Source organism: Eumetopias jubatus, unplaced genomic scaffold (assembly GCF_037043125.1).
Source record: "Eumetopias jubatus isolate StellerSeaLion01/CBP00866 unplaced genomic scaffold, mEumJub1_p1.0 scaffold_5, whole genome shotgun sequence".
NCBI classification, from domain to species: domain Eukaryota; kingdom Metazoa; phylum Chordata; class Mammalia; order Carnivora; family Otariidae; genus Eumetopias; species Eumetopias jubatus.
Window position 1 is genome coordinate 108237844 of NW_028274811.1, and position 26847 is coordinate 108264690.

Here is a 26847-nt window from a genome sequence, read left to right on the forward strand (position 1 = left end):
CCGGGCAGGCGTTTTCACTAAATCTATGTATTCCTCACAGCAATCCAACGAGGCATGGATTATCATCTTCCTTCAAATGAGGAAACAGATTAGGATAGGTTAAAGTCTCTCCGACAACTGGCAAAACCACTAATTCAATCTGGGGCTGGATGCCTCCAAAATTAGTGCCCCTACCCACATCCAAATATATGCTTGACTTCTCTACGTAAGGATACATATTTCAGGTTTAGTTCGCTGCCTATGCAGGACTGCCACATGCCCTATGCAAACAAGCAATACAAGAGTAGGAGAGTGTAAGTGCAGAATCTGAAACTTTCATTCCTTTTCCTCCACAGCAGTTAACCACACACAATTCCCTTCACAGAGCTGGCACGCCATCAACAGTCACTCTGTTCTGCTCCTCTTTGAGTACTAAGACTCTAGACCCAGAATTTCCACCCAGTTGCCGGAACTAACTCTTCCTTTCCTTTTTGATTTGATTCAAACTTTTATCTTTTTGTTAACTGGCTTGTCGTAGATGTCTTTAAAGAATCTCCAGAACTGGCAAAGTGCCCTGGCACATAGCGTTCAAAAATACTTGATGGGATAGTGGTTGAACAGGTCCACAAAATAAAACGACTGTGCGGGGAGGTGACTCCACAAGTCTAACCCCTAAGTCTAACCCCTTAATTATGTATTTTGCTGTAGGAGGTGAGAATGCCTGACCCCCAGGCTTGGCTCCCGCAGCACCAGACCTTCTGGCCGCGGGTGGGACTGGGAGGCGGAGCCCGGCGCGCGCGGCCGAGCCCCTCCCAGCCCGGCGGCAGCGGGAGCAGAGCTCGCGGTGTGGCCTGGGCCTCGGCGCGCGCCGTAGCGGCGGGCCCGGCGAGGCGGGGCTCGGAGCCAACCCCACCCCCTTCCCAGCTACGGCGTGGGGCTGCGAACGGTCTGTCCCTGTGGCTCCTTCGTTCATCCCTGCTGGCTGGTGATCATGGGACAGGAGCCGCGCACGCTGCCGCCTTCTCCTAACTGGTACTGCGCCCGATGCAGCGATGCCGTGCCCGGGGGCCTTTTCGGCTTCGCAGCGCGGACCTCCGTCTTCCTTGTCCGCGTGGGCCCGAGCGCCGGCGCGATCCCTGGGACGCCCCCATTTCGAGGTAACTCCCCACGTCCGGGCCCCCGCCTTCCTGCCTTTCTTGGGTTCGCCGGAGGCGCCGAGTGAGCATTTCTAGCTACCTTTCTCTACAGATGGGGAAACTGAGGCCCAGGAAGCCTCTGCTTACAGTCACTAGGCTGTTGCGTCCGCGTCTCCAAGATTGAGCTACACCACGCTGTGGCTTAGCGGTCCCGCCTCCTGGCGCTCTCACGTAGGACCGCTCGCTCACTGAAGTTACCCCTTTCTAGACCCAGGCATTTATAAAACATCTTTGGCCACCCTCCCCCACGCAGCGCGGGCGGGCACCCTGGGAACCTTCCTGGGTTTAGGGGCTGCCTACAGCTCCAGGCCCTAAGCAAGATCCTGGAAATACATACTTGTTTCTGTAAGATGAATGAGTTGAGCCAGAAGCTTTCAGGCTCCAAACTAGGTTTTGATTATGCCTTGGGATATGGCAAGCCAGTTATGTATTCTTTAACAAATGATCTCTGACCATATCTAAATAAGAATCACTTTTACATTCTTCATTTGAGCCACTCCTCAGCCTATGCACTGTGAACATCAAGGGATATCAGCAGCATTTTACGGTTGAAAAGAGTGAGGCTCAAGGAGATAAAATGAGTGGGCTGAAGTCTTGTGGCAGAGCCAGAACCAGCACTTGGGATTTCTGATTATGAGTGCCTGGATACTTTTGTTATACCACAGGACAAGTGAGGTCCCACTCATCTAACAACAGTGTGATTCTGCCAGGAATCTAGGTAGCACTCTAACCTGAAGTCTGGTTTTCCTTGAAGTCATAGGGGAATTGGTGGGACACACCGAAAGGGTCTCTGGCTTCACCTTTTCTCATTACCCGGGTCAATACAACCTCTGTGCCACCAGCTCTGATGATGGAACTGTGAAAATCTGGGATGTAGAGACAAGAACAGTTGTGACAGAACATGCACTCCATCAGGTACCATGGCTTAATGGTTTCTCCGACCGTTATTATGTATCTGCTAAGGGTTCTTTTGTTTCAAGTACGCTAGCTCATCTGTGCAAGTTAACTTTTATAATTATGTTCTTAATTGGATGAGAAACTCTATATTGTAAGATGCCTCAAAACTTTTTTGGAAGAAGATACATATAAACCAGAGGTCAGCAAACTACAATGCTGCCTGTTTTTGCAGATTGTTTTTATTGGACTATGGCCACAGTCATTCATTTAAGTATTGGCTGCTTGCATACTACAACGGCAGAGTTGAGTAGTTGTACCAGAGATATTACGACTGACAGAGTCTAAAATACCTATTATCTGGTTCTTTACATGAAAAAGACTCCTGATATAAACTGTAAATGAGTGAATGAAACTTGTTTCTAACCTAGATGATTACTTGATAAATCTGCCTCTTGAGAGAATGTAGAAAAGACTCGATCTTCGTAAGAACTTTGCATTAAGCTATTGAAGAAATGTTTTTAAATGGTTCTTTGATCTTAGGAGCTTAAATTCTTCTACCATTTGGTTCATGTACCCTTGGTATACAGGTGGCACTAACAGTATTTATTAAGTACCTATCAATGTGCCTAGTATTATACAGGTTAAAAACAAACTAAAAATTCAGCCCTGACAAATGAGAAGCAAATGTATTTTTGTTTTGTTTTAAAGCATACAATATCAGCATTGCATTGGTCTCCTCAAGTAAAGGATTTAATAGTATCTGGAGATGAAAAAGGAGTAGTTTTCTGTTACTGGCTTAACAGAAATGACAGCCAGCACCTCTTTATAGAACCCAGGACAATTTTCTGTCTTACTTGCTCACCTCATCATGAAGATTTAGTAGCCATTGGGTAAGTACTGTATCATCTGTATCGGTAATGTATTTTTGTTAATGAGCATATTTTGCCTTTGCTTTATCTTCTGTCCCATTTATTCCTCAGAAGAAGCCATTTATAGGTGTTAACCAGTCCCTGAGCCCTTGGTAACATTTATTCCTGTGACTTCCAGGTCCTTACTATCTCTTTCTCTCTCTGTTTTTATTTCTTTAGTTTCTACAATAGTGTACTTTCCTCATTCTTCACATCTGATTTCAGTCAGCCTCCAAATGTAGGAAATACCCTCTTTCCCCCTTTCCCTCCCTCAATACTTGCTCTTCGAGATAACATTTACTCCCAGAGTGTCAGAGGACTCAGCTCTGTCACGGTTCTCAGCCCTCTGTCTGGATTGGGAGAGTAGTCTGGCATTGGGCTCTCTGCCTGCACCTCGATCACCAAGGTTGTTTCACATAAACTGTGTGAGCAGGCACCCCCCCTTTCCCTCACCACTCCATCTACTTCTCTCCCAAAGATGTCTTTTCACTCTAGTTTGAATATTTGACATAAGCTCTAGAACGTTGGAGGAGAAAGTCTGGCTGGAGTGGATTCAAGAAACTGGGGGCACGGTAGTCAATATACACATGGAGACTTTTGTTTGTTGTACAAATGTGCATAGACATGAAGCCAGAGGAGAGGTATGTGGGAGTCAAGGGAATATTAAATGGAAGATAATAAGGGCATGTTTTTATACTGATGGAAGAGGAAGAGCCGGTTGCACAGATAAATGGTGATAAATACAGCAGTGATAATGAGAAGTCAAGAGGGGATGGATCCAGATCACAACTAGAAAGGACAAGTGGGAATATGGAAACAGGTACAGGTAGGTTTGTAGATCTGGTTGGCAGAGGAGGGTGTTTCATTCTGATGGCTTCTGATTTTCTCCATGAGGCATAAATCAGAAAGGTAGAGTCAAGCTCAGAGTGGGGCTGGGAGCATGCAGGAAGATGTGAAAATAGTCATCTGAGAGAATAGGAAAACGAGCTTACTGAGGGACATCGTAGGTCCAGTGGTTCCTGTTGAGTGCCAAGCTATGAACCAAAGTCATGAATTCAAAGTAAACTATTCAAACTGATTGAGAAAGGGTATGGTTGAATTCAACAAAGTTTGGGGTTTTGTGGAGTAAATACCTCTGAGAGAGATGGGACAAAGGAGCTAAGGGTGTTTTTAAAGAAGTGATTAGGATGATGGATTGTGAAATCTGCGGCATGAGGGAAAGAATAGGAAGACAGGTGTGGGTGTGTAATAGTGAAAACTGAAGGAGTCTGTGGATCGGAGGTCTGCTGGGTGAAGTGGGAGCACTAGAGAGGGAACAGAATGGTTGGTAGACAGGGGTCAGAGAAGGTTGAATCAAACTGACCCTGAAAGACGAGCAAGAATTCACAAGAAAAGAAGAAATCTTTCAGGTAGAAGGAACTGCACATTCAGACACAGGATTGAATCAGAACAGTTTGTTTTTAGAGGATCTTCAAAATGGTGATCATTCCCTGAAGGGCTGATTAAAATTGCAGAACAGCTTGATTACTTGACTATTAGGTTGCAAAAATTGATGGTTTTTGAAGTCCACGTCTGCAAAGATTGATATATGATTTCATCTTTTTTTTAATAAAGCTGTAATGGGGGGAAAATGTTTTTAATAAAAGAAAAATAAATAGAACTGTAGTGGTGTTTTTTCCCTATAGAACTATCTAGTACGTAAATAGGTATAGCCACTTTGGAGAGCGAAGATGTACACATCTTATATCTGGCAGTTTCACTACTATGCATCAAATCTGAAATTGTCTTAAGTGTGTATAAGATGATTAATGGCATTTTTGTTTGGTTTTGTCTGTAATAACCAAAAACGGAAGCCCTCCAAAAGAGAAACTGAATAGACTTGTGCCATATTCACACAATGGAGCGCTATCCAATAGTATAAGTGACTGACCGGGAACCAGAGTTACATGCATCAGCATGGATGACTCACTAACAATAAGCGAAAATAACAAGCTACAGAAAAACAGACCGCAGGACACCATTTATATGAAGTTTTAAAATATACAGAAACGGGCGCCTGGGTGGCTCAGTTGGTTAAGCGTCTGCCTTCGGCTCAGGTCGTGATCCTGGGGTCCTGGGATTGAGCCCTGCTTCTCCCTCTCCGAGTCACTCTGCTTGTGTTCCGTCTCTTGCTGAGTCTCTCTCTCAAATAAATAAGATCTTCAAAAAATACATATATATACAGAATCATTTTCCATCATCTTTGGGAATGTAGACAAAGAAAGGCTAGGAATGATGGAACAGAAAATTCACGAATAGCAGTTTACCTCTGGGGAAGAGAGGGAGAGAGGTTTGATTGGGGTGGGATGTACAAAGGACTTCAACCATATCGGTAATTGGGTTTTTTTTACCTTAAGCAGGTTGGTGGACTTCTTTGTGTATGAAGTATTTCATCTTTTTTGTTTAAAAAGCTATTTGAGTTTCTCAGTGTCCTCTGAATTAAAAAAAAAAATGATAGCCTTGGAATACCCAGATCTAGAAGCTACAGTACTGCAGCTTTTGTTCAGAGTTAGAAAAATAGGATCACTTTTAAAAAAGCGGGGGGAGGTGTAAGTATGTTAGGACAAATTCATCTCTAATCAGAGGGATTGCTGGGCCCTGGGCCCCACAAATAACCGTTCTTCCAGAAGTTCCCTTCGAACACTCTGTGAGCTTTATGCCAGGTAATGTATACATTTTTACTTAGTGCCAAGAGTTTGATTGGGGGGCAGGGGGACCAATGTGTCAGGACCACCAGGAAACAGAAAATGAACATTTTGGAAAAAGGACAAAACAAGATTATTTCTTGCTTTCTTCCCTTCTCCCTCATCCCAAATACACTTACCTTTTGGAAGTGCACAGTGATAACTCCTAATCCAAAATGTTTACTGTTCTGTCTTCATTTTTCAATATTTCTAACTCTTGTTTTTTAGCTACAAGGATGGCATAGTGGTTATAATTGACATCAGTAAAAAAGGAGAAGTTGTTCACAGGCTTCGAGGCCACGATGATGAAATCCATTCCATAGCCTGGTGTCCCCTGCTTGGTGAAGACTGTTTATCCATCAATCAAGAGGAAAATTCAGGTAGCGATGATTTAAGAGGGTTGAGTACTCCTCAGACCTAAAGAACACTGTGGGTAAAACTGTATTATTTGAATTACATTTAAAACTTTAGATTTTACAGATCAGATCTATAAACATAATAGCTAAGTTTCAGAAACCTTGCAAACTAGTTTTTCTTTGACAAGTTCATGTATCATATAAATTAAAAACAAAATGACCATCTTTACCCTAGAAGAACTTGAAATTCCCAACGGTAAAGTTATAGCACAAACTGCAGTAACAAAAGGCTGCTACTTAGCCACTGGAAGCAAAGATCAGACCATTCGAATCTGGAGCTGCTCTAGAGGCCGAGGTAAGATTGATGTTTGATGTTTCTTTTGTGATACAAGCTGTAGGGATTGGTAGAAGTAGAAACTTTTTATTGTATCTTGTTATCCTAAGAGTGTGTCATCTGCCAGAAGGCAGTTCTTTTCTATCCAGAAAGTTGCTCCCCCAAGTCTGATTTCGGTTTTGGAGATGAGGGTTTCTGATGCATTCTTAGAAGGGGCACTGTTTGTCAAAGAAGGCAAGATGTTTGTTACAAGGATAGGAATATTGAAAATCAGCAAGGCGTGGATCAGAGAAATGGAAAAGAGCTAGAGGTTTTAATGCACAAATGCAGGATAAATAATATATACCCAGTGTAGAAGCACATGTTTAAATGTTAAAGCTCAGTTTATCCAAACTACAGGGACCCTCAGTCTTTCAGTTTTCCCGAGCTTCTCTCTTTGAACAGAACTTTCACCTTCAATTTACAAATTGAGAGGAACTCCAGGCAGAGTGCATATGGCCTTTATAGTAAAAATCAAGCTTTTCTGTTTATAGCAGTCTTCTTTCTCCACTTTATTTAAAAACCATAAAAGTTTTATCATCTTCATCCAAGTGCATTAATGCATATGAAGCAAATAGCACAGTGCTGGCACATAGTTATAGCTTAGTCAGTGGTAACTGATAGTATTATTCTGGAAAACAGAATTTTTTTAAAGAATTGTGGGCTGCTTTTGGACATACTATGGCTGATCCTCCCAAGTGGGGACAACATTAGGCCAAGAATACCTTCCAGAAGGGTAACCTCTAAGCTTATGGATGTCTAGTACAATGGTTTTCAGTCCTAGTCATGCAGCAAAATCACCGGGAGAGTTTTTGGAAAATGTGGGTACCTGGGCCCTACCTCATATCTACTGAATCAGAATCTCTAGGAGTTGGGCCCTCGCATACATATTTTTAGAGGCTCCACCAGTGAGTTCCATATACATAATAGGGATTAAGGACCACTGGTGAGTAGCATGTCAGGGGTGGAGGGACTTCTCATGTTGACTGCCCTATTTGTCCCTTTTGTTGGCTTTCTTGCCAACTAGAAGAAGGAATCCTGTCCTGCCAACTTTGGAGAATCTGGAGTTGTGTTACTACCTGGGTTCACAGTTCAGTTGAAACCTCATTTTCCCAGACAGACAATATTCTTAATATGCTTAGGTTGCCAGAACAGCCTATAAAAGCTTGTTTCACCTAAATTAGTTAGACTCATATTAAAACTCTGTATAATAACGTTTCCATGAGCAAATGAGGTCTGAATTCTAAGTAACCAAACAAACGGACTTTTAAACCACAAACTGTGTTGTGAACTGCTGGGGACTTCACGTGTGTAGTTGCACTGTCTTGAGCACCCACTGACCTCCTTTTAATGTGCAGGGGTGATGATTTTGAAATTACCCTTTCTGAAGAGAAGAGGAGGGGGTATAGACCCAACTGTTAAAGAACGCCTTTGGTTGACACTCCATTGGCCCAAGGATCAACCAACACAGCTGATATCTAGCTGTTTTGGGTAAGTCTTTTTTTTGGTCATGCTCTCTCTGACATACTTTGTTTTCCACTCTAGCTTGAGGAATTCCTAGGCTTCTGTTTCTAGACACTGAAGATGGAAAAAGCAATGTGGTTAAGGCTTATATCATCATGGGCCATTTGTAATAGAAAAACCATGAGACAAATTCCTATGCTATCTAATGATAGTACTGAGAAGACCAGTAAGTATAGCCTGGTGGTTCAGAGCGTGGACTCTAAAGTCAGGCAGAACTACATTTCAGAATCAGTCTCTTATCTTCTGTGTGTTCATGAGCATGACCCTTTACTCTGAGCTTTAATTACTTCATATGTAAAAGAGGGAGCTTACAGAATTTCCTGTCTCTTAGGGCGATTATAGCCATTCACTGAACAAAATGTATTGAGTACTGGCTTCTAAGTGCAGACAAGGGCCCTGCTTTTAAATGAAATGACAGTTAAAGCATATAAAAATCCTCCCCCACCCCAAAATGTTGATCATGGCCCTACTCCCCGACACTGTCCCAAGAAAGAGAGAGAGAGGGTATGTCGTAAAGCTTTGGGGCTATTATGGTGGCATTTTACAGTTAAAGCTGTTAGAAAAATCTATTCCAAAGGTAGTGTAGTACATTCATGTCATTCAAAAAGAATGCAGGAACATCGTGAAGTACTTACTCTGTCTTCTCAAGCAACCAGATTCCCTTCCCCAGGGGCAGTGACTCCTTGTTTTTGTGTGTGTTCTTTCTGAGCTATTTTGTGCATATTTCAGAATATGCAGTTTCTTCTCCTCAAGAGAACAGTTAGCAAATTATTTTTGCAATGGAGGGCCCCTACTCTCTGTCCCCAAATCTGCTTGTTTCAGATTGCTTGTGAAAGAGAACTCATGCTTGTTTTTCCCTCACAGAGGCGAGCTGTTGCTGTGGGATCTCACTCAGTCTTGGAGACGGAAATATACCCTCTTTAGTGCTTCATCAGAAGGGCAGAATCATTCAAGAATTGTATTTAATTTATGCCCTTTACAAACTGAGGATGACAAACAGCTGCTGCTCTCCACATCAATGGATAGAGATGTAAGAACTGCTTATTTTGCATTCAGCTTTGTAGAGCGGGGATTTATGACTTGGATGGGATTAGAGGGCTTTTCAAACCATCCATCAGTTCTCAGGCCCCACCTTTGACCCCCGAGCCAAGCCCAGACCAAGCTCAGAGTTACTGTTACTGATCAGCACTAACTATGTCAACAGCAGAGAGTTTGGGGAAAGGTGAGGAACCACCAAGATGCCTTTTTGTTAAAGCAGATATGTTGAAGAATTGTAGATGTGTCCAGGGAAGGATGTGTGAGGTCATCATGCTTTGGCTTTAAAATATCCTTGTCTGGGGGCACCTGGGTGGCTCAGTCGTTAAGTGTCTGCCTTCGGCTCAGGTCATGATTCCAGGTCCTGGGATCGAGCCCCGCATCGGGCTCCCTGCTCGGCGGGAAGCCTGCTTCTGAACCCTCTCCCACTCCCACTGCTTGTATTCCCTCTCTCGCTGTGTCTCTCTCTGTCAAATAAATAAATAAAATCTTAAAAAAAAATAAAAATAAAAATAAAAAAATAAAATAAAATATCCTTGTCTGTAGTTTAGGTAGAGAAACATCTGCTCTTGGCGAAATCTCCAAGAGAGAATTGGCTTTATTTAAGAGTCTATGACTATTGTTTTGCAGTTAAGCTAGGCTTATTTGATACACTGTTTTCTCCCAAGGTCCTCTGTTAAACAAGTGAAGATTAAATATGTAGCACTCTCCTTCCCCTGGATATAAGATATTTTGCTTTTTGAGAGAGCTCCTGTCATTTTTCAGTGTCCTCAGGCCATCTTAATTCTTAGGGTTTGCCAAATGAGATTACCAATGCTGTAATAAAGTAGAAACGCCAGTGGACTCTGGGAAATGGGAGGCCTGGGTCTGGTTTATTCATTGTGTGACCCTGAATTCACTTGACATCCCTGGAAATAAATGTATTCTAAGATCCCTTTGAGCTCTATAATTTATTACTTTTTTTTTCCCTAAGAGACACTTTTTCCAATCCTACTGGAATAAATTACGTTATTCTTACCCATTCTTTGAGTCCATCCTATTTGAGATGTTCATTCTCTTTCCAGTTTCTCTGATCTTTTTTTATTTTTAGACCCTAACCCTTGATCTTTCAGGTGAAATGTTGGGACATGACCACCCTTGAGTGCTGCTGGACCCTGCCTTCCCTCGGTGGGTTTGCCTATAGCCTGGCTTTCTCTCCTGTGGACATGGGCTGTTTGGCCATAGGCGTTGGGGATGGCATGATCCGCGTATGGAATACACTCTCCATCAGGAACAATTATGATGTGAAAAATTTTTGGCAGGGTGTCAAGTCCAAGGTTACAGCGGTAAGGATGATTTATTTGAGCTTGCTCTGAACCTTTTTCCAAATAAGTAATTCTTATAAGAAATTAAAAATGACCTGGATGTGCATTCATAGAAGATTCATTTACGTTATAATATAAACACATATTGAATGGTATCAAACTATTAAAAATGATAATGTGTTCTTTCTTTGATGTGGAAAGGTGTTGATTCATGAAAAATGAAAATTAGGAAACATGAAATGCAGATTACCCAACAATATGTATATGTTTTTTTATTTTTATCTATTTAGTCTAAAATCAGTAAATGTTTGGTTAAAAGGAAAACCATACAGAATTGCCAAATCACTATGTTGTACACCTGAAACTAATATAACATTGTACGTCAACTATACTTCAATAAAAAAATAATAACAGGGACGGCCTGGGTGGCGCATAGTTGGTTAAGCATCTGACTCTTGGTTTTTTTAGCTCAGGTTGGGATCTCAGGGTTGTGAGATCGAGCCTCACACGGGGACTCAGTGTTCAGTGCAGAGTCGGCTTGAGATTCTCTCTCTCTCTCAAATAAATCTTTAAAAAAATAGTAAAATAATAACAATATAAAGAGAAAAAAAGAAAACCAAACTGTACAGAAGTGTAGAACGCAAAAAATTTTCCTACCCTCCACTTTATTCTCCCACTTCTATAATGCAGAGAACCACAGTTGCAAATTTTATTAATAGAATCCTATTTTCTAAACGGTTCTGTATCCCCACTCAGCAGTGTATCATGCACATCATTTAAGTGTTTGAACCTATTTTTGTTTTTTTCCACTGTATATATTTAACTTTATTCACAAAAAAATATCTGGAAAGATAAAATTGGCAATGGGGTGTTTTGGATGGTGGGATTACCAGTGACTTTTACTTTGTTTAATGCTTGTTTCTCTTAAATAATGAAAATTTGTTACATTTAAAATTAGAAAATACCAAGAGCAAGAAAATTGTCCGTTTGAATGCTTAAAGGATAACCTAATGGTTCCCTTAACAGTATGCCCCTTTCCTCATGTTTTGTAGTTGTGTTGGCACCCAACCAAGGAAGGCTGCTTAGCTTTTGGGACCGATGATGGGAAAGTGGGATTGTATGACACCTACTCCAACAAGTAAGAAATAGAAGATTGTTTGGCCCACTGACCATAATGTCATTGATGGAGTTCATTTTGATTCCTAAACCTGGATGTACATCATAATTGGCCTGGGAAACATCTTTAAGATCCTGGCTGTGAGACTGAGGCTTACAACTTGAAATTTTATTTTTTTAAAAATTTTTTCAGGTCATAGTGGTTCAGCCTATCTGACTTGTGGTTACCACTAAAATAAACCATTTGCTTTTGTTTTCCTTCATCTTTTCTTACAGAAATTTTCAGGCATCCATGAACATTGAAAGCCTAGTACAAAGAACAGCTCTGTGCCTTCCATCTAGACTCACCAGTTGTTAACATTTTGCCGTACTTGCCTTATCTTTGCACACCTAAAATTAACAGTAATTCCATAATAAGATCTAACATCCAGTCCATATACAGATTTCTTCAGTTGAGCCAAAAGTGTTTTTCCTAGCTATTTTTTTTTCAAATTCATTTCAAATAGGGTTCAATACATTGCATTTTGTTATGTCTCTTTCGTCTCTCTTATTTTAGAAGAACACCCCCACTTCTATCCATAACATTGCCTTTTCAGTTTGAAGATCCTAGATAAGTTTTTGGTGAGAATATTCTATATTTTGGACTTACCTGGTGATTTCTTTGTGGCGATTTCTGACTCATTTCAGTATTCCCCATATTCCCTACAAGCTGGAAGTTGTATCTAGAGCTTCATTGTCCATTCCAGTAGTCTTTAGCCACAGCTGACTACTGGGATGTGCTGTAAGCGTAAATACACTTCAAAGACAGTCTCCCCCCCACCTCAAAAATGTAAAATACCTCAATAATTATTTTGATATTTTGAAAGATAATACTTTTGTATATTGAGCTAAATAAAATATACTATGAAAATTGAATTTCACTTATTTCTTTTGCTTCTTTGAATTTGAATGTGGCTCCAAGAAAGCTTTAAGTTGCATATGTGGCTCCAACATATGGCTCGCTCTATGAATCTATTGAACCCACAGCTATCCTAGATGCTTGATTAGATTCCAGACCTGCGCTGTTCACTTTGGTAGCCCCATGTGGCTATTTATAGTTAAAATAATTAAAATTAAATTGGATTAGAAGTTAAGTTCCTTGTTTCTCATGAGCCACATTTCGAGTGCACAAGGCCCAGTGCTTATTGAACAGCACTGTTCTAGACCAGGGATTGGAGAGCCATGGCTCATTACTTAAGAATGGTTCTACCTTTTTAAATTATTGGGGGGAGGAAAAAAACCAAAAGACTATTTCATGACATGAAAATTAAATAAAATTCAGATGTTAGTGTCCACAGATAAGGCTTTATTGGGACCCAGCGGCGCTCATTTGTTTACACCTTATCAGAAGCTGCTTCATAGTGCCAGAGCACAGCGAGAGGAGATGTGACAGAGGCCTCATGGCTCAAAAAGCCTGAAATACGTACTGGCTGGCCCTTTCCAGGATAAGTTTGCCAACTCCTATTCTAGATCATTCATTTCTAAGTAAGAATTATTTACGACACTGCAGAGTTAATCTTTTTTATATGCAGTTTTTAAGTACATATGTAAAACCTATATGCATTTAGTTACCTGCATTTTTTGTTCTGCAATTAGTTAACTCCATTTTTTAATTCTCAAAAAATAATACACTATTTCAAAGAGGCACTGAAGAAAATAAAAACATTTCAATTTGAATAGCACTGTGTCATCACAAAATTGTTGACTAATTCTATTAAATTAATATCTGATTAATAGCTGAACATCCAAACGAGCCCAGGAAAGGTGTGTAGTAGGAGTAAGGGTGCTGCTGCAGACATGCTGTTAGGCAGTATTCAGCCAGAACTACTTATCCTCTCTCTTTGAGCCCAAAGAAATTGGGTTTTATTGTCCAGAATGATAATGACGCATGTGCCAGAAACATGGAAGTAAATAAGTCAACCCCTAGTTTGGCCGTGGGTTCTGGACTCTAGGATTTCTCACATCATACAGAGAACACGGTTTATGATAAAGGTAACAGCCATACTGCCCTTTACTGACACCTCACATGTCATTAACCACCACAGCCTTCCACATAACCCTCAAGAGCAAGACTTCTTCAGTCAAAAACTTCAAACTTCTCTAAAATCTAGTCTTACTTTAAGAATGTGATGTTACTGACAGGGTAAACCTAAAAGAATTTCTGGTCTTTTACTTGAAAGTGAGGTGGGTCTATCTGTATGATGATAATAGACGCTCTGCAATAACCTTAGTTCCGGGCTGAACAGTTTGCATTTTTTGTCTTGTTCTATTTTTCTCTAGTTGTGATAGCCTTTGCACTGCTTGTAACTATAGTAACATTAGAATATATGACATTTAAGTGAAGTGGGCAACTGGGAGGGGAGAGAGGAAAAATCCCAAACTGGCCAGACTTGGAGGGGAGAGGGATAACATTTTTTGGGGGGTAAAGCACATTTGGGACTTCATCATTTTGGTGGCAGATATCATTACATGGTACTTTAAGTGTTGGCTTCTCCACAGTCAGCTATTTGGAGAAGGATACTGTTAAATTGTTTTGCTCAAATATCAACAACATAGATAGGAACCTTTTAGAAAAAGATGGGTCTGTTTCCCACTGTGCCTTCTGTTTAAATTTGTGTTTGTCATCCTCTTTCCCCCCAGACCTCCACAGATTTCTAGCACATATCATAAGAAGACTGTATACACTTTAGCCTGGGGGCCACCACTACCCCCCATTTCACTCGGTAAGTACCTGAGCCATTCTCTAGCAAACATGAGAGCATTCTCTTTCTTTCAGTTGAATTGTAAGATTCAAGCTAGAAAGTCATAAATATTCTAGTACAGTGACTGCTTATACAGACTGCTGTGTCCCCCTAAGGATCCATGAGGGCTGTCATAGCAGGTGATAAGTTAGAAACCATTCACCCATAATAAGAACCCCCAAACTCTAAAGCATTATTTGGTCTCTTCGAGCTGAATTTTTTCATTGTGCATATAGTTCCCTCATGCTGGCCTCTGGTGCCCAGCCTGATGTGTTGTCACTAAAATTTGCTATCACTTTTTAATTTTATCAGAATTACAATGGTATTTGACTATATTAATGGAGTAATGATAATCTGTTTTCACCTACAGTTAAAGCAAACTTAGAATTCCTCAAATGATCTCTTTTTGTCATCACTGTACTCTGACCCTTTACCTCTTCTTGCTCCTCAGCCTTATCTTTATTATCCCTAAAGTGATATCCAAGTAATTGCAGTACATAGAGAAAATAATGTAAATCATCAGAACTCAAGCAGCATTGCAGTTGTAGGTCATTCCTTCATTCATTCAACAACTTGAATCAAACGTTGGATCCCTGATTTGTGCCAGGCATAGTTCTAGCAGTGGTGAAAATAAAACTTGTCCTTACAGAAACCCACAAGAACCACTGTTTGCTTCTTAAAAGTCAACAAGAGGATTGCTGTAATACTAAACAAATCATTGCTTTGAGGGCAGCTCCTTATAGTTAGTCCTGCAGCTCCATATATTTAAATGCCCACAGAGTGGAGTGCTCATTTGTGAAAGAAAAGGTAAATTCTCATGAACATTGCAAACATGTTTTTTGATCCCAGCTTTGGCACCCATACTATTTGAATGGCAGAAGAATGTTTAAAGCAAATATGCTGCATTATAAATATTACTGTAGAATTAGTATATCTTCTTACTTCTCCCAACAACTGTGTTCATATGCAAAGAACAGTAACTTTATTCCAATGTATTAATAAAATTCTTTTAAAATAACCCATAGTATAGCCACAAGTAGTTAAGCTGATGAAATGCAAAACTGATAAACTTTCTTTTCTTATCTTATAGGAGGAGAAGGAGACAGACCTTCCCTCACTTTATACAGCTGTGGAGGGGAAGGGATTGTCTTACAGCATAACCCCTGGAAGCTTGGTGGAGAGGCCTATGATATCAACAAACTCATCAGGGACACCAATTCAATCAAAGTGGGTTCTTGTGGTCTGAAGTCTTCTCTGAATCTCTATATCTTCTTGGTTTCCCATCTTGCATCATAAATGCCATTATTAGAGATATCCATTATGCTAATCAGATTCCTTAGATGTTCCTAAAAGCTTCAGTGAATTTGTGATTTATAACACATAATGTAGAAATCTTTATCTCTGAGTAAAGCAAGGAACTTAACCAAACCCACACATACATACACACAGAAGTTTTATCTCAATTATCATGGTGATTTATGATAAATTTTCAGATCTTGGATATAAAGCATCCTTTTCAGGCCAGCCACTTCCTCCAGAGTGAGACTTCGATAAAAAGTAATATGGTGGCCAAGTATGGCTGCAAAGTATTTTGCTCAAGACAGAATAACCATTTTGTTTTTAGTTTTTTAGTGAAATAATTACAGAATTTACACAAAAATAATACACATAGTTCCCTTATATGCTTGACCCAGATACCTACACTTAATCACTTTTGCCTTACCATTTTATCAAACTGTGCCAGAACTGTCTTTTGAAGTGAAACCATAATGTTGAGAATTCCTTATTCTTGCAAATTGAGCATTTTTATTGGTGCTCATTATTTTTTAATGTCTAGCAAAAATAACATTTAATCATAAATTGAATTATTTTCATCAACTATATTCTTTCATTAAATATTATCTCAACATTAACATTCAACAATGAATAAAAGAGACAAAATTCCTATTCCTAAGGAGCTTTTAGTTTTGTGGTAGTTGAATATATGGATCAAAACTTCACACAAGGAGGGGCACCTGGCTGACTCAGTCAATGGAGCATACTACTTTTTTTTTTAAGATTTTATTTTTTATTTGAGAGAGTGAAAGAGAGAGAGAGAACACAGGTGGGGAGGGGCAGAGGGAGAGGGAGAAGCAGACTCCCTACTGAGCAGGGGTTCGATCCCAGGACTCCAGGATCATGACCTGAGCTGAAGGCAGACGCTTAACCAACTGAGCCACCCAGCCGCCCCAGAGCAGGCAACTCTTGATCTCAGGGTTGTGGGTTTGAGCCCCATGTTGGGTGTAGAGATTACTAAAAATAAAAACTTAAAAAAAAAAAAAAAACTCCATACAAGGAGTTTGGGCTGGAGTTAGAAATTTGGAATTCCTGGGGCAGCTGGGTGGCTCCATCAGTTAAGCATCCGACTCTTGATTTTGGCTCAGGTCGTGATCTCAGGGTGATGAGATTGAGCTCTGCGTCAGGCTCCGTGCTGGGCATGGAGCCTGCTTGGGATTCTCTCTTTCCCTCCCCTCTGCCCTTCCCCAACTGCTTGAGCACTCACTCATTCTCTCTCTCTCTTAAAAAAGAGAAAAAAAAATTTGAATTCTTTCAGATGAATGGTAGCTGAAGAAGCTGTGGGCATATATGGGATGGTCTAAAGAGACAAGAAGACAAGAGGGACAAACTTCGGGAAACACCAACAGTTGGGAGAAAAAAAACAGAAGGAAAAGAAACAGAAATAGACAGGAAGAGAACCAGGGTAGTGTATATAAAGCTTTTGTTAAGGAGACATGACAACCCCCATGTTATCAAGCCAATGGACATGTTACATTCTCTGTTGTGGGTTCAAAATCATTTTAATGAAGTTCATTTCACAAGGTTAGGCATTGTAAACATTTAGTATTTACTGGCCTCTCTCTTTTGTCCCAATTAAGGAAATTACAATTAGAATGCTTGCTTTTAGTAACTCTTGTAGTAACTCTGTAGGTTATTTACACGTTGCATAATTAGAACATTTTAAACTCTAGGGATTTTTTTTTCTCATGCTGTCATCGTTGATTTGTAAGATATGCAGAGAGAAGAACAATGCTTTTAGTCAAGATTGGTTTGTTTTGCTTTCTAGTACAAATTGCCTGTACACACAGAGATCAGCTGGAAAGCAGATGGCAAAATCATGGCTCTTGGCAATGAAGACGGGTATGTGTTTGTTTCTTTAAAAAACAAAACAAAACCAGAAAACTTTGTAATTGCACATACATTTGATCAAAAGCTGATTAATGCTATCTATAATGTTAGTTCAGGCAGCCTGTTGAATATGATATCCTGATCTGTCCTTGATATCCTTAAATGATCCAGGAGCTCCCTGCATCTTTGAGAATGCAAAATAAGCTAGGTATTTACAGTCTAAAGGAATGTTTGCCTATTCAGTGTTTGGGCTGTTTTATGCTTCACAAAATGCTCATCTACTGCACTACTGCACTGAATTGCCTAAATCTTTCTTCATTTTTTTAAAATAAGCCTGGGCAGAAATGCTTTTTAGATCTCACTGTGCATTTTCTGATGTTGATCATAGCAACATAGTCCTAATTTAACCATTGGTTCATTAATATTTCTTTTAGCTTTTCTATAGCACCATTTATCACAAGAGCCTGATAAACACAACTTTACGGAGATTGTTGGGATTTTTTTAAAGCTAAATATACTTGTTGAAAGAACAGCCTTTTGTATCTGGTTCTCTGTAAGAGAGTGACCTTTGCAGTGATAGAGTTATCCTATTCCATTTCACCTTTAGTTGAATGATGGAATGAGGGAGGTTCCTGTTTGCATTAGATTGTAATTTGATCATCTATCTTCTCGTGTATTTGTTATTCCAGATCAATAGAAATATTTCAGGTTCCCAGCCTGAAACTGATATGCACCATCCAGCAGCATCACAAGCTTGTGAATACCATTAGCTGGCATCATGAGCATGGCAGTCAGCCGGAGCTGAGCTATCTGATGGCCTCTGGGTCCAACAATGCGGTCATTTATGTGCACCACCTAAAGACTGTCATAGGTAACTTTGGTTTCTTACACACTGGGGTGGTAACTGTTCAGCTATTTCGCATTCCAAGTTGTATACCTTTTTACTTGCTTCTTGGTATTAAAATGTTATTCTCACTGGTTTTTTCTGCTTTCAAAAGTAACATATTCTTCTTAATTAAAATAAGACGGGTGCCTGGGTGGCTCAGTCGGTTACACATCAGACTCTTGGTTTCAGCTCAGGCCAGAACTTGAGGTGGTGAGATGGAGCCCCGCATGGTGGTTAAACGAGCCCCTTTTTTAAATATGAAAGAAGTGAGATTAGTTTTTTCCTAATATGAAGAAATTATAATCTAACACTACACTGTTTCGAGACTACTCCCAAGTATGGGCTGTCAGCCGTAGTGAAAATAGTTGACGTTTTTATTTTCTCTAGAATTTCCCATAGTTTTCTAAGAATCCTTATCTGTAACAACAAAAAAAACTGATTCTAGCAGTGGTTCCCTCACGTTAAAAGCATATGGAAAAACTGTTAAAGTAGAGACAGACTTTCCTAACAACAAATAGTAGACAGGGCGTAACTAATGAGCATGATACGTTAGAAATCTTATCCTGGTCTTTATTATTAGTGGGATTCCAAATTAAGCATCCACTCGTCAGAGGGCATTAACTTAATTCTCCAGAGCAATGCAGATCTTTGTCTACTTTAACACTAACATCTCAGTTTTTTATTTCATATCTACTGAATAACAGAAAAAGACCAAAAAATGGCCGGAATCAATATTACTTTATTTCAGGGGCGCCTGGGTGGCTCAGTCGTTAAGCGTCTGCCTTTGGCTCAGGTCGCATCGGGCTCCCTGCTCCGCGGGAAGCCTGTTTCTCCCTCTCCCACTCCCCCTGCTTGTGTTCCCTCTCTCGCTGTCTCTCTCTGTGTGTCAATAAATAAATAAAATCTTTAAAAAAAATTTTTTTTAAATATATATTACTTTATTTCAGACTCAGAAGAAAGATGCAAGAATAATACAGAGAACTCTCATACACCCTTTCACACATTCATTTGTTAGCCTTTTGTCATATTCAGTTGTTTCTCTGTGTGTGTGTGTGCACGTGTGCACGTGCGAGCCTGCCTGTGTACATGTTTTTTCCAAACCATTTGTGTTGCATGCATCATGCCCCCATGTCCCTTAATATTTGTGTATCTTGTAAGAAGGATATTCCCTTACAATCCACAACTCCATTATGAACTTCAGTTAATTTAACAATATATATACAATAGTTTAATCTACCATCCATATTCTAGCTTTGTCAGTTGATCCAGTAATGTCCTTCATATCTGGAATAGTCTCTAAGCCTTTGTTTGTTTGTTTTTTAAATCTTTGAAGAATACTGCCCTGTTATGGGCAGTAGATGTCCCCTCATTCTGGGTTGGTCTGGTATTTTCTCATGATTAAGTTCAGATTATATATCTTTAGCTACCATAAAAGTGATGATAACATCCTTGCAAAAGATACTATTTTCATTTGGTGGTTTTTAGAAAGACAGAATGACAGCTAACACTTCTTGCAGTAAACCCATGTGTCAGGCACTGCGTACATGCCCATAGTCTTAACCAATAAATAAATATTGCCTGCTGAAAGTCATCTAGAAAGCATATAGCAAAATCCTGACTCTACGTTTTAACTCCACTGTGTCTTTATGTTGTTGCTGTTGTAGAAATGACATCTTCCCCTTGTCTCTTAGAGAGCAATCCTGAATCTCCAGTGACCATTACAGAGCCCTACCGGACCCTGTCAGGGCACACAGCCAAGATTACCAGTGTGGCATGGAGCCCACATCATGATGGAAGGCTGGTATCTGCTTCCTACGATGGTACAGCTCAGGTACTATTGTGTCCTTGATTCTGTAGGTTCTTCACTATGTACTCTAACTGGAACTCTTTTCCTCTTTTCCCCCAGTTGTGTACATTCTTTCCCTGGCCATTATCTTCTGTAGAAAGGGGTATTCTGAGCTCTAGAAGGCATTTTTGTTCATCCCACATACCTGGGCCTCTGGCAGGCTAAGATTGGGTTTTTAGGTTTTGTTTTTGTTTTTGTTTTTATTTTTGATTGACTTAGATGAAAGGGAAGGTATTGATAGGAACCAGCTAAATTCTAATGTTTTTTAACATTTCATTCTTACTCTCATATGATGGACTAAACTGATATGAGAAGTACTTGCTCCTGTTTTTTTTTTTTAAAGATTTTATTTATTTATTTGAGAGAGAGAGAATGAGAGACAGAGAGCACAAGAGGGAAGAGGGTCAGAGGGAGAAGCAGACTCCCCGCTGAGCAGGGAGCCCGATATGGGACTCGATCCCGGGACTCCAGGATCATGACTTGAGCCGAAGGCAGTCACTTAACCAACTGAGCCACCCAGGCGCCCCGTACTTGCTCCTGTTTTAAACACAGAAACAGTGGCTATAAATCATGAACAGTTTTTAATAATAAATTGGTGAGTCAAAAATCTTCAAGTTGGAAAAAATAAAGATGAGATGCCAAGCCAGAGCTATGAGGTAGGACTTTCAGATACAAGAACCAGAACAGACATGAGGAACTGGAGAGCTAACCTCTGATGGATGTCCATCTCAGTGCTGAGTTGTAATTGAGCTATCTGCACAAAGCTAGGAACCAGGAAGGGCTGCCCTCTGTGAAATGGAGACAGGAGTAATTCAAGAAACAGTAAGGAAATTGATAATTTCAGAGAGATGGGGACAAAAAAAATCACCTGTGAGAAATTAGAATCATACATATGCACTACACATGCAAGTGTAGGCTCTAAATTAAAATTCACTTCATGATGTCAGAATCCCCAGCCCAAAAAGCATAGAATACTGGTTTAGTACAGTGAAATCCATAGGGCGCCATTAGAAGCTCACTCAGAACCATCCCCATAAGAATGTCTCTACGTCCCAGAGTACATAAGCCTCCTACAGGAAATAACATTTCTAAAATTTGAACTAAATCATAAGGGGAAATAAGAGTACACAGATTTTTTTTTAATCTTTTTAAACTTATATTCCCCCAAAGCAATAGATTAACCAGAAATTATCTATGCTATCATGTGACTTTTGGCTTTAGGTGTGGGATACTCTCCGAGAAGAGCCTCTTTGCAATTTCCGAGGACATCGAGGTCGACTTCTTTGTGTGGCATGGTCCCCACTGGATCCAGACTGCATCTACTCAGGGGCAGATGACTTCTGTGTGTACAAATGGCTCACTTCCACGCAAGAACATTCCCGGCCTCCTCAAGGTCAGTCAGAACCAGCAGCCCATAAATGCTTCCCTAATTCCCTTACTCCCTTCTTCAGTAATTGAGTTGATCAAGGTCAAGAAAAGAGGACATTCATGTAGGGTGGCAGTGACAGGATGGCATGGGTTACCTTCCTAATCAAGGAAGGCAGCCATGAGGACAGCATAAATAGTAACGAGTATACCTAACACCCAGATCTTGATTTCTATATATCATTTTTCTGTTAAAAGAGACCAACCGGGGCTTCTTAGAGAAATGGCTAATTCCATGTTGGGACAGGGAAAATATGAGATGGGCCTGGAACATCATCTGGTGTCACAAAGGAAGGAAGTGCTCAAAGAACTGAGATCTATCAAGAGGACAAAGAAGCCAGCTCGGAGGGGCTCCCGCTAACCAAATCTGGGACAGTCTGAACTTGAAAATAATGAACAGGAGAATTCCGTTTCTGGCAGTGAAAGATTAAGTTGCCAACTTGCCCACCTGCCATAAACAGCTAGAAAACTAGACAGGGGGCGCCTGGGTGGCTCAGTTGGTTAAGCGTCTACCTTTGGCCCAGGTCATAATCCTGGGATCCTGGGATCAAGCCCCACATTGGGCTCCCTGCTCAGCAAGGAGCCTGCTTCTCCCTCTGCTGCTCCCCCTGCTTGTTCTCTCCCTCTCTCTCTCTCTCCCTCTCTCTGTCAAATAAATAAATAAAATCTTTAAAAAAAAAAACTAGACAGAATAATATACAAGTAAAAATGATCCAAATAAATGAAAAGATATATCTACATAAAAAATTTGTAAAAGAATGCTTATAGCAGCTTTATTTGTAATCACCACAAACTGAAAACAACCCAGAAGTCCATCAGCTGGTAAATAAACTGTGGTATATCCCTACAGTGGAATTCTACTCAGCAATAAAAAGAAAGTAACTACTGATAATCACAACAAAATGGATGAATCCCCAGAAATGTTAACACTGAGCAGAAGGTACTGGGCACAAAAGACTATACATGCTGTATAATTCTAATGTACAGTAGGAAATACAATTTTATGTAACATGAAATTCTAAAACAGGCAAAATTACAGTGACAGCACATGAGTGACTGCCTGGGACTCAGGAAGTGCATCTTACTGCAAAGAGGCAGGAGGGATGTTTTGAGATAATGGAAATATTTTATATTTTATTTGTGGTGGTGAGTTACATGATTATACATCATGTATAATCAGCTCATCAGAGTATTACAAAATGGGTATATTATGTTAAACTATACCTCAATAAAGATGATTTTAAAACAGCAAAGGATAAATGCCTTAAAACTTAGAAAGTAGGGGCACCTGGGTGGCTCAGTTGGTTGAGCATCTGCCTTCCACTCAGGTCCTGATCCCGGGGTCCTGGGATCGAGCCCTGTGTCTTCGGGCTCCCTGCTCAGGGGGAAGCCTGCTTCTCCCTCTGCCCCTCCCTCCCACTCATGTGCTCTCTCTCTCTCAGAGAAACAAATAAAATCTTAAAAAAAAAAAAAAAAACTTAGAAAGTAAATAAGTAGTAACAGATTAAAACAAGACAGGAATCCATGAATCCATATTGAAAAAAAAGTGAAGGTCTGAATAAATGGGGAGAGCCAAAAGCTCTTGTTCATAATAGAAAGCCAACTAATAAATGTAGAATGAATGATGGAATCAGAAAATTACCATTCAGCAATCATCACAGTAACAGTTTGTGGTCAAGAAACATCAATGGGGGCGCCTGGGTGGCTCAGTTGGTTAAGCGACTGCCTTCGGCTCAGGTCATGATCCTGGAGTCCCGGGATCGAGTCCCACATCGGGCTCCCTGCTCGGCGGGGAGTCTGCTTCTCCCTCTGACCCTCCCCCCTCTCATGTACTCTCTCTCTCTCATTCTCACTCTCAAAATAAATAATAAATAAATCTTAAAAAAAAAATAAAAAATAAACTGATTCATAGGATTCAAATTAAAAAAAAAAAAACATCAATGGATACTAAAACTAGTGGACGCAAATACTTAGTTTAGTAATTACAAAGGAAAAACAATTTTTCAGGGAGAAACCTGCAAGACACCCCCTTACTCAAGTGATCAAAGTAAACAACCAAATAATGAGACAAATAGAAATTTTGTGCTACCTCGAATGTTGTATTGACAGCATCACTCCTATGTATGCCAGTCCAAAATGCAAAACCTAAATATATTCATAACACCATCAGGCGGTGCAGAAAATCAACAAAGTAACTGTCCTGTAATCTTTACAAGTTTCAAGTCTTGGAAGTTAAAGGGAAACAAGCCTGTCTAGGCTGAAGGGAACTAGAGAGACATAACAAACAAGTCCATCATGTAACCCTGGATTGTTTCCTTCTGCTATAAAAGACATTCTCCGTACATTTGGCAGAACTTGAATGAAGTATGTAGAGTAGACAGCAGTAATGTATTGATGTTAATTTCCCGATTTTGATGGCTGTGCTGTAGTAATGTAGGAAAATGTCCCTCTGTGTAGAATACATACTATAAGTATTCGAGGATAATTGGGCATCATATTCATGATTTAATGAAATCCTACAAGGGTTTGGTTAACATGTTGATAATACAACTCTAAAAATTCATTGGGAAGGAAGGGAAATGGTGAGAATGCTATCAAAAAGAATGATGTTTGGAGATTATCTCCTAGAGTGCTTTTAACCGAGGGCATATATTTTAGTCTACAGCCATCCCACCCTGAACACACCCGATCTCGTCTGATCTCGGAAGCTAAGCAGGGTCGGGCCTGGTTGGTACTTGGATGGGAGAACATATATATTAGTCTGTCCTTGTCTTAACTATGATTCCTCTAGGTAAGAAAAGTATTGAATTAGAGAAAAAAAGGCTCTCTCAACCTAAGCCAAAGCCCAAAAAGAAGAAAAAGCCCACCTCGAGAGCTCCTGTAAAGCCGGAAGCGTATGATGGAAATGAAGACGAGGGCATCAGGGAGAGCTCGGGACCTGTTGAAAATGGCGTGTCGGACCAGGAGGGGGAGGAGGAAGCCCGGGAGCCGGAGTTCCCCAGTGGCATTGCCTCAGTGGGTATGTGGCCAAATCCTGTGTTTCTAGACTCTAGGAGTTAGTAGGCTGGTCAAACTAAGCCAGGTCCTTACTCAGTTCGAAACTTCTCTTCCTCTGACCTACTTACTGTCCCATCCCTTTAACTTAGGTTGTATCTTTGGTGCTGTCAGAAACTGTATTCGTTTCTTAAAAGGTTGTTTTAAGCCTCTAAACCTCTTGGAAGTGTTAAAGGGGATCTGGTGGAAGCCTGGGATGGAAACAGTGAAGGTCTTTAGAGAACACTTCTTACCAACTTGGGCAGGACAAGACTACAGGGCAAAGTGAAACCAGGGGAGTATAGAAAAAAAATTATGTTTACCTTTAAGCAGTGGTGCTTATGACCTGTTAAAATAATTAAATAGCAAAAAATATAAATAGAAGCAGTGACTCATGTTTAATTCTAAAATGGAATATTTTGATGACAGAATTAAAATGGCCAAAATCTATGGTATAAACACATCCAGACCCTTTCCATACCAAGGGATGGCTGTTGGACACATAGTTTAGGAAAATAAAGAGTTAAAAGTTTAATGGATTTATTTTTTTTAGGCTTATCAAAATACCTCTTTATCACAAAATGGTTGCACAAAATGTCCTTTACCCCTATAGATCAACAGCTGGGCTTTTTTTTTAAAAGTTCATGGTTGTGTGTACTCAGGATTGTGACTCCATATCACATACCCTTGATATTCTCTCTTGTAATTAAACATGTAATTAGTGCTTTGTCATCTAAATATGTAATTAAACATGTAATTAGTGCTTTGTCATCTAAATATGTAAGAAGTCTTTTGCCATCTGAGCAAAGTTTCAGAACTCCTGGGCCTGTGGTATAAAATTGTGGGGCTAGAAACAACTTCTCCTTAGACCAATTAGAGTTCCTGGAATACAGACGGTTTGTGAGGTGAGAAAAGGAAGACTACCCATGCTTCTTTTCCAGAGTATTTTATCTCCTATTATGGAATACATAAAGTCATACTATTAAGCCTGGTATAGTTCTTAATTATTAAAAAGAACCAGATTCTGCATTGTTGTTCTCCAAACTTTTTTTCTTTATCCCCCATGATGTAGCTTCTAGAGAACCAGTTACCTGCACTCCGGTTTCGTTAGGCTTTGAAAAGTCAAAGGTCACTGTTAATAACAAAGTCACTTTACTGAAGAAGGAGCCACCTAAAGAGAAGCCAGGTTGGTGTCTAATGATTAAAATATTTTATGAAAGCATCCTCAGATATTACATGCAACCAAGAACTCCCCAAAGTGTTTGGTTTTTATTGTTGTTGGTTTTTTGTTGGGGTTTTTGTTTGTTTTTTAGGTTTTAAATATTTGTTTGTTGTTTTGATTGTTTCAGTTTTGGGTCATGTTTTTAAACAGTTTTAACACTTAAACAATTTAAACACTTTTTAATGTTTTAATGACGAAGGGTCATTTTGCAGCTGTTGGTAAGTAGGAACTTTTCTGATGCCCAGCAGGATCCTTTCAGTAGGTTACAGTCACACAATGGCCATCCAGTTTTGTGATTCTGATCAGCTTTTCTTCAGACAGTCTGTATTTTTATTACATTTCAGAATCCTTAACCAAGAAGCGAAAAGCTCGTTCCATGCTTCCACTGACTACCAGCCTGGACCACAGGTCCAAGGAGGAGCTTCATCAGGACTGTTTGGTATTAGCAACTGCAAAACACTCCAAAGGTACAAAAACAGACTTCCTTGGCCCATCCATAGTCTTCTGGGAACTAGCATGTAAGAGGTGCTTGTATATTTGTTGAATGAATGCACAAATGTCTAAAATTATTTCTATTTCTACATTCTCTTCCAGGCTACCCTCCCCGTCCCACCCCAAAGCCAAGCTCCCCATTCTGATTCACTGTCAGCATTCCCCAGTGACTTTGAGATGCAGTGCTCTGATTTATTGTTATAAATTGAGTTGTTACCAGCCATCTATGTGCCAGAATTGGTGTGATGGCTTAAATAGCTTAGCATGAATCAACTCCTTCAACTATCGTTTCCCTGGGAAACGGTATCTTCATGTAGGAAAAAAAAACTTGCTTATTGGAAATATACCCATAATATGGCCGTTCCTTTTTTAGAATTTTGGTGGAAGTTTTTGTTTTAGAAGGTTTTTTATTTTACTTTTGCAAAGTCCTTATTCAGTATCTATTATTTTGATATTTGAGCAACTATATATTTTTTTAATTTTGAATTATACATGTTAAAACGGGATACATATGATAAATGATACTCAGAGATTCAAAAAGAATGTAAATCTTTTTTATATTCCCACCCTGATACCTATTCCTTCCA

At 40.0% G+C, this 26847-nt stretch overlaps 1 protein-coding gene across 4 annotated transcripts in view; it reads left to right on the plus strand.

The window, feature by feature from the left end:
- Window positions 1–906: 906 nt before the first annotated feature.
- Window positions 907–26847, plus strand: part of GEMIN5 (gem nuclear organelle associated protein 5) — a 43421-nt gene continuing 17480 nt past the window's right edge. For 2 of the 4 annotated variants that reach the window (XM_028106565.2, XM_028106566.2), the window contains exons 1-18: window positions 907–1136; window positions 1930–2090; window positions 2781–2962; window positions 5932–6083; window positions 6295–6414; window positions 7791–7923; window positions 8821–8986; window positions 10104–10316; window positions 11348–11433; window positions 14091–14173; window positions 15282–15418; window positions 17295–17368; window positions 18046–18227; window positions 19934–20073; window positions 21310–21481; window positions 24305–24532; window positions 25619–25732; window positions 26113–26235. In XM_028106565.2, coding sequence (XP_027962366.1) covers window positions 971–1136; window positions 1930–2090; window positions 2781–2962; window positions 5932–6083; window positions 6295–6414; window positions 7791–7923; window positions 8821–8986; window positions 10104–10316; window positions 11348–11433; window positions 14091–14173; window positions 15282–15418; window positions 17295–17368; window positions 18046–18227; window positions 19934–20073; window positions 21310–21481; window positions 24305–24532; window positions 25619–25732; window positions 26113–26235 — 2632 coding nt within the window. In that variant the 5' untranslated portion in view covers window positions 907–970. The remainder of the gene's footprint in view (window positions 1137–1929; window positions 2091–2780; window positions 2963–5931; window positions 6084–6294; window positions 6415–7790; window positions 7924–8820; window positions 8987–10103; window positions 10317–11347; window positions 11434–14090; window positions 14174–15281; window positions 15419–17294; window positions 17369–18045; window positions 18228–19933; window positions 20074–21309; window positions 21482–24304; window positions 24533–25618; window positions 25733–26112; window positions 26236–26847) is intronic. The other 2 variants (XM_028106567.2, XM_028106568.2) reach the window with 1 other exon arrangement.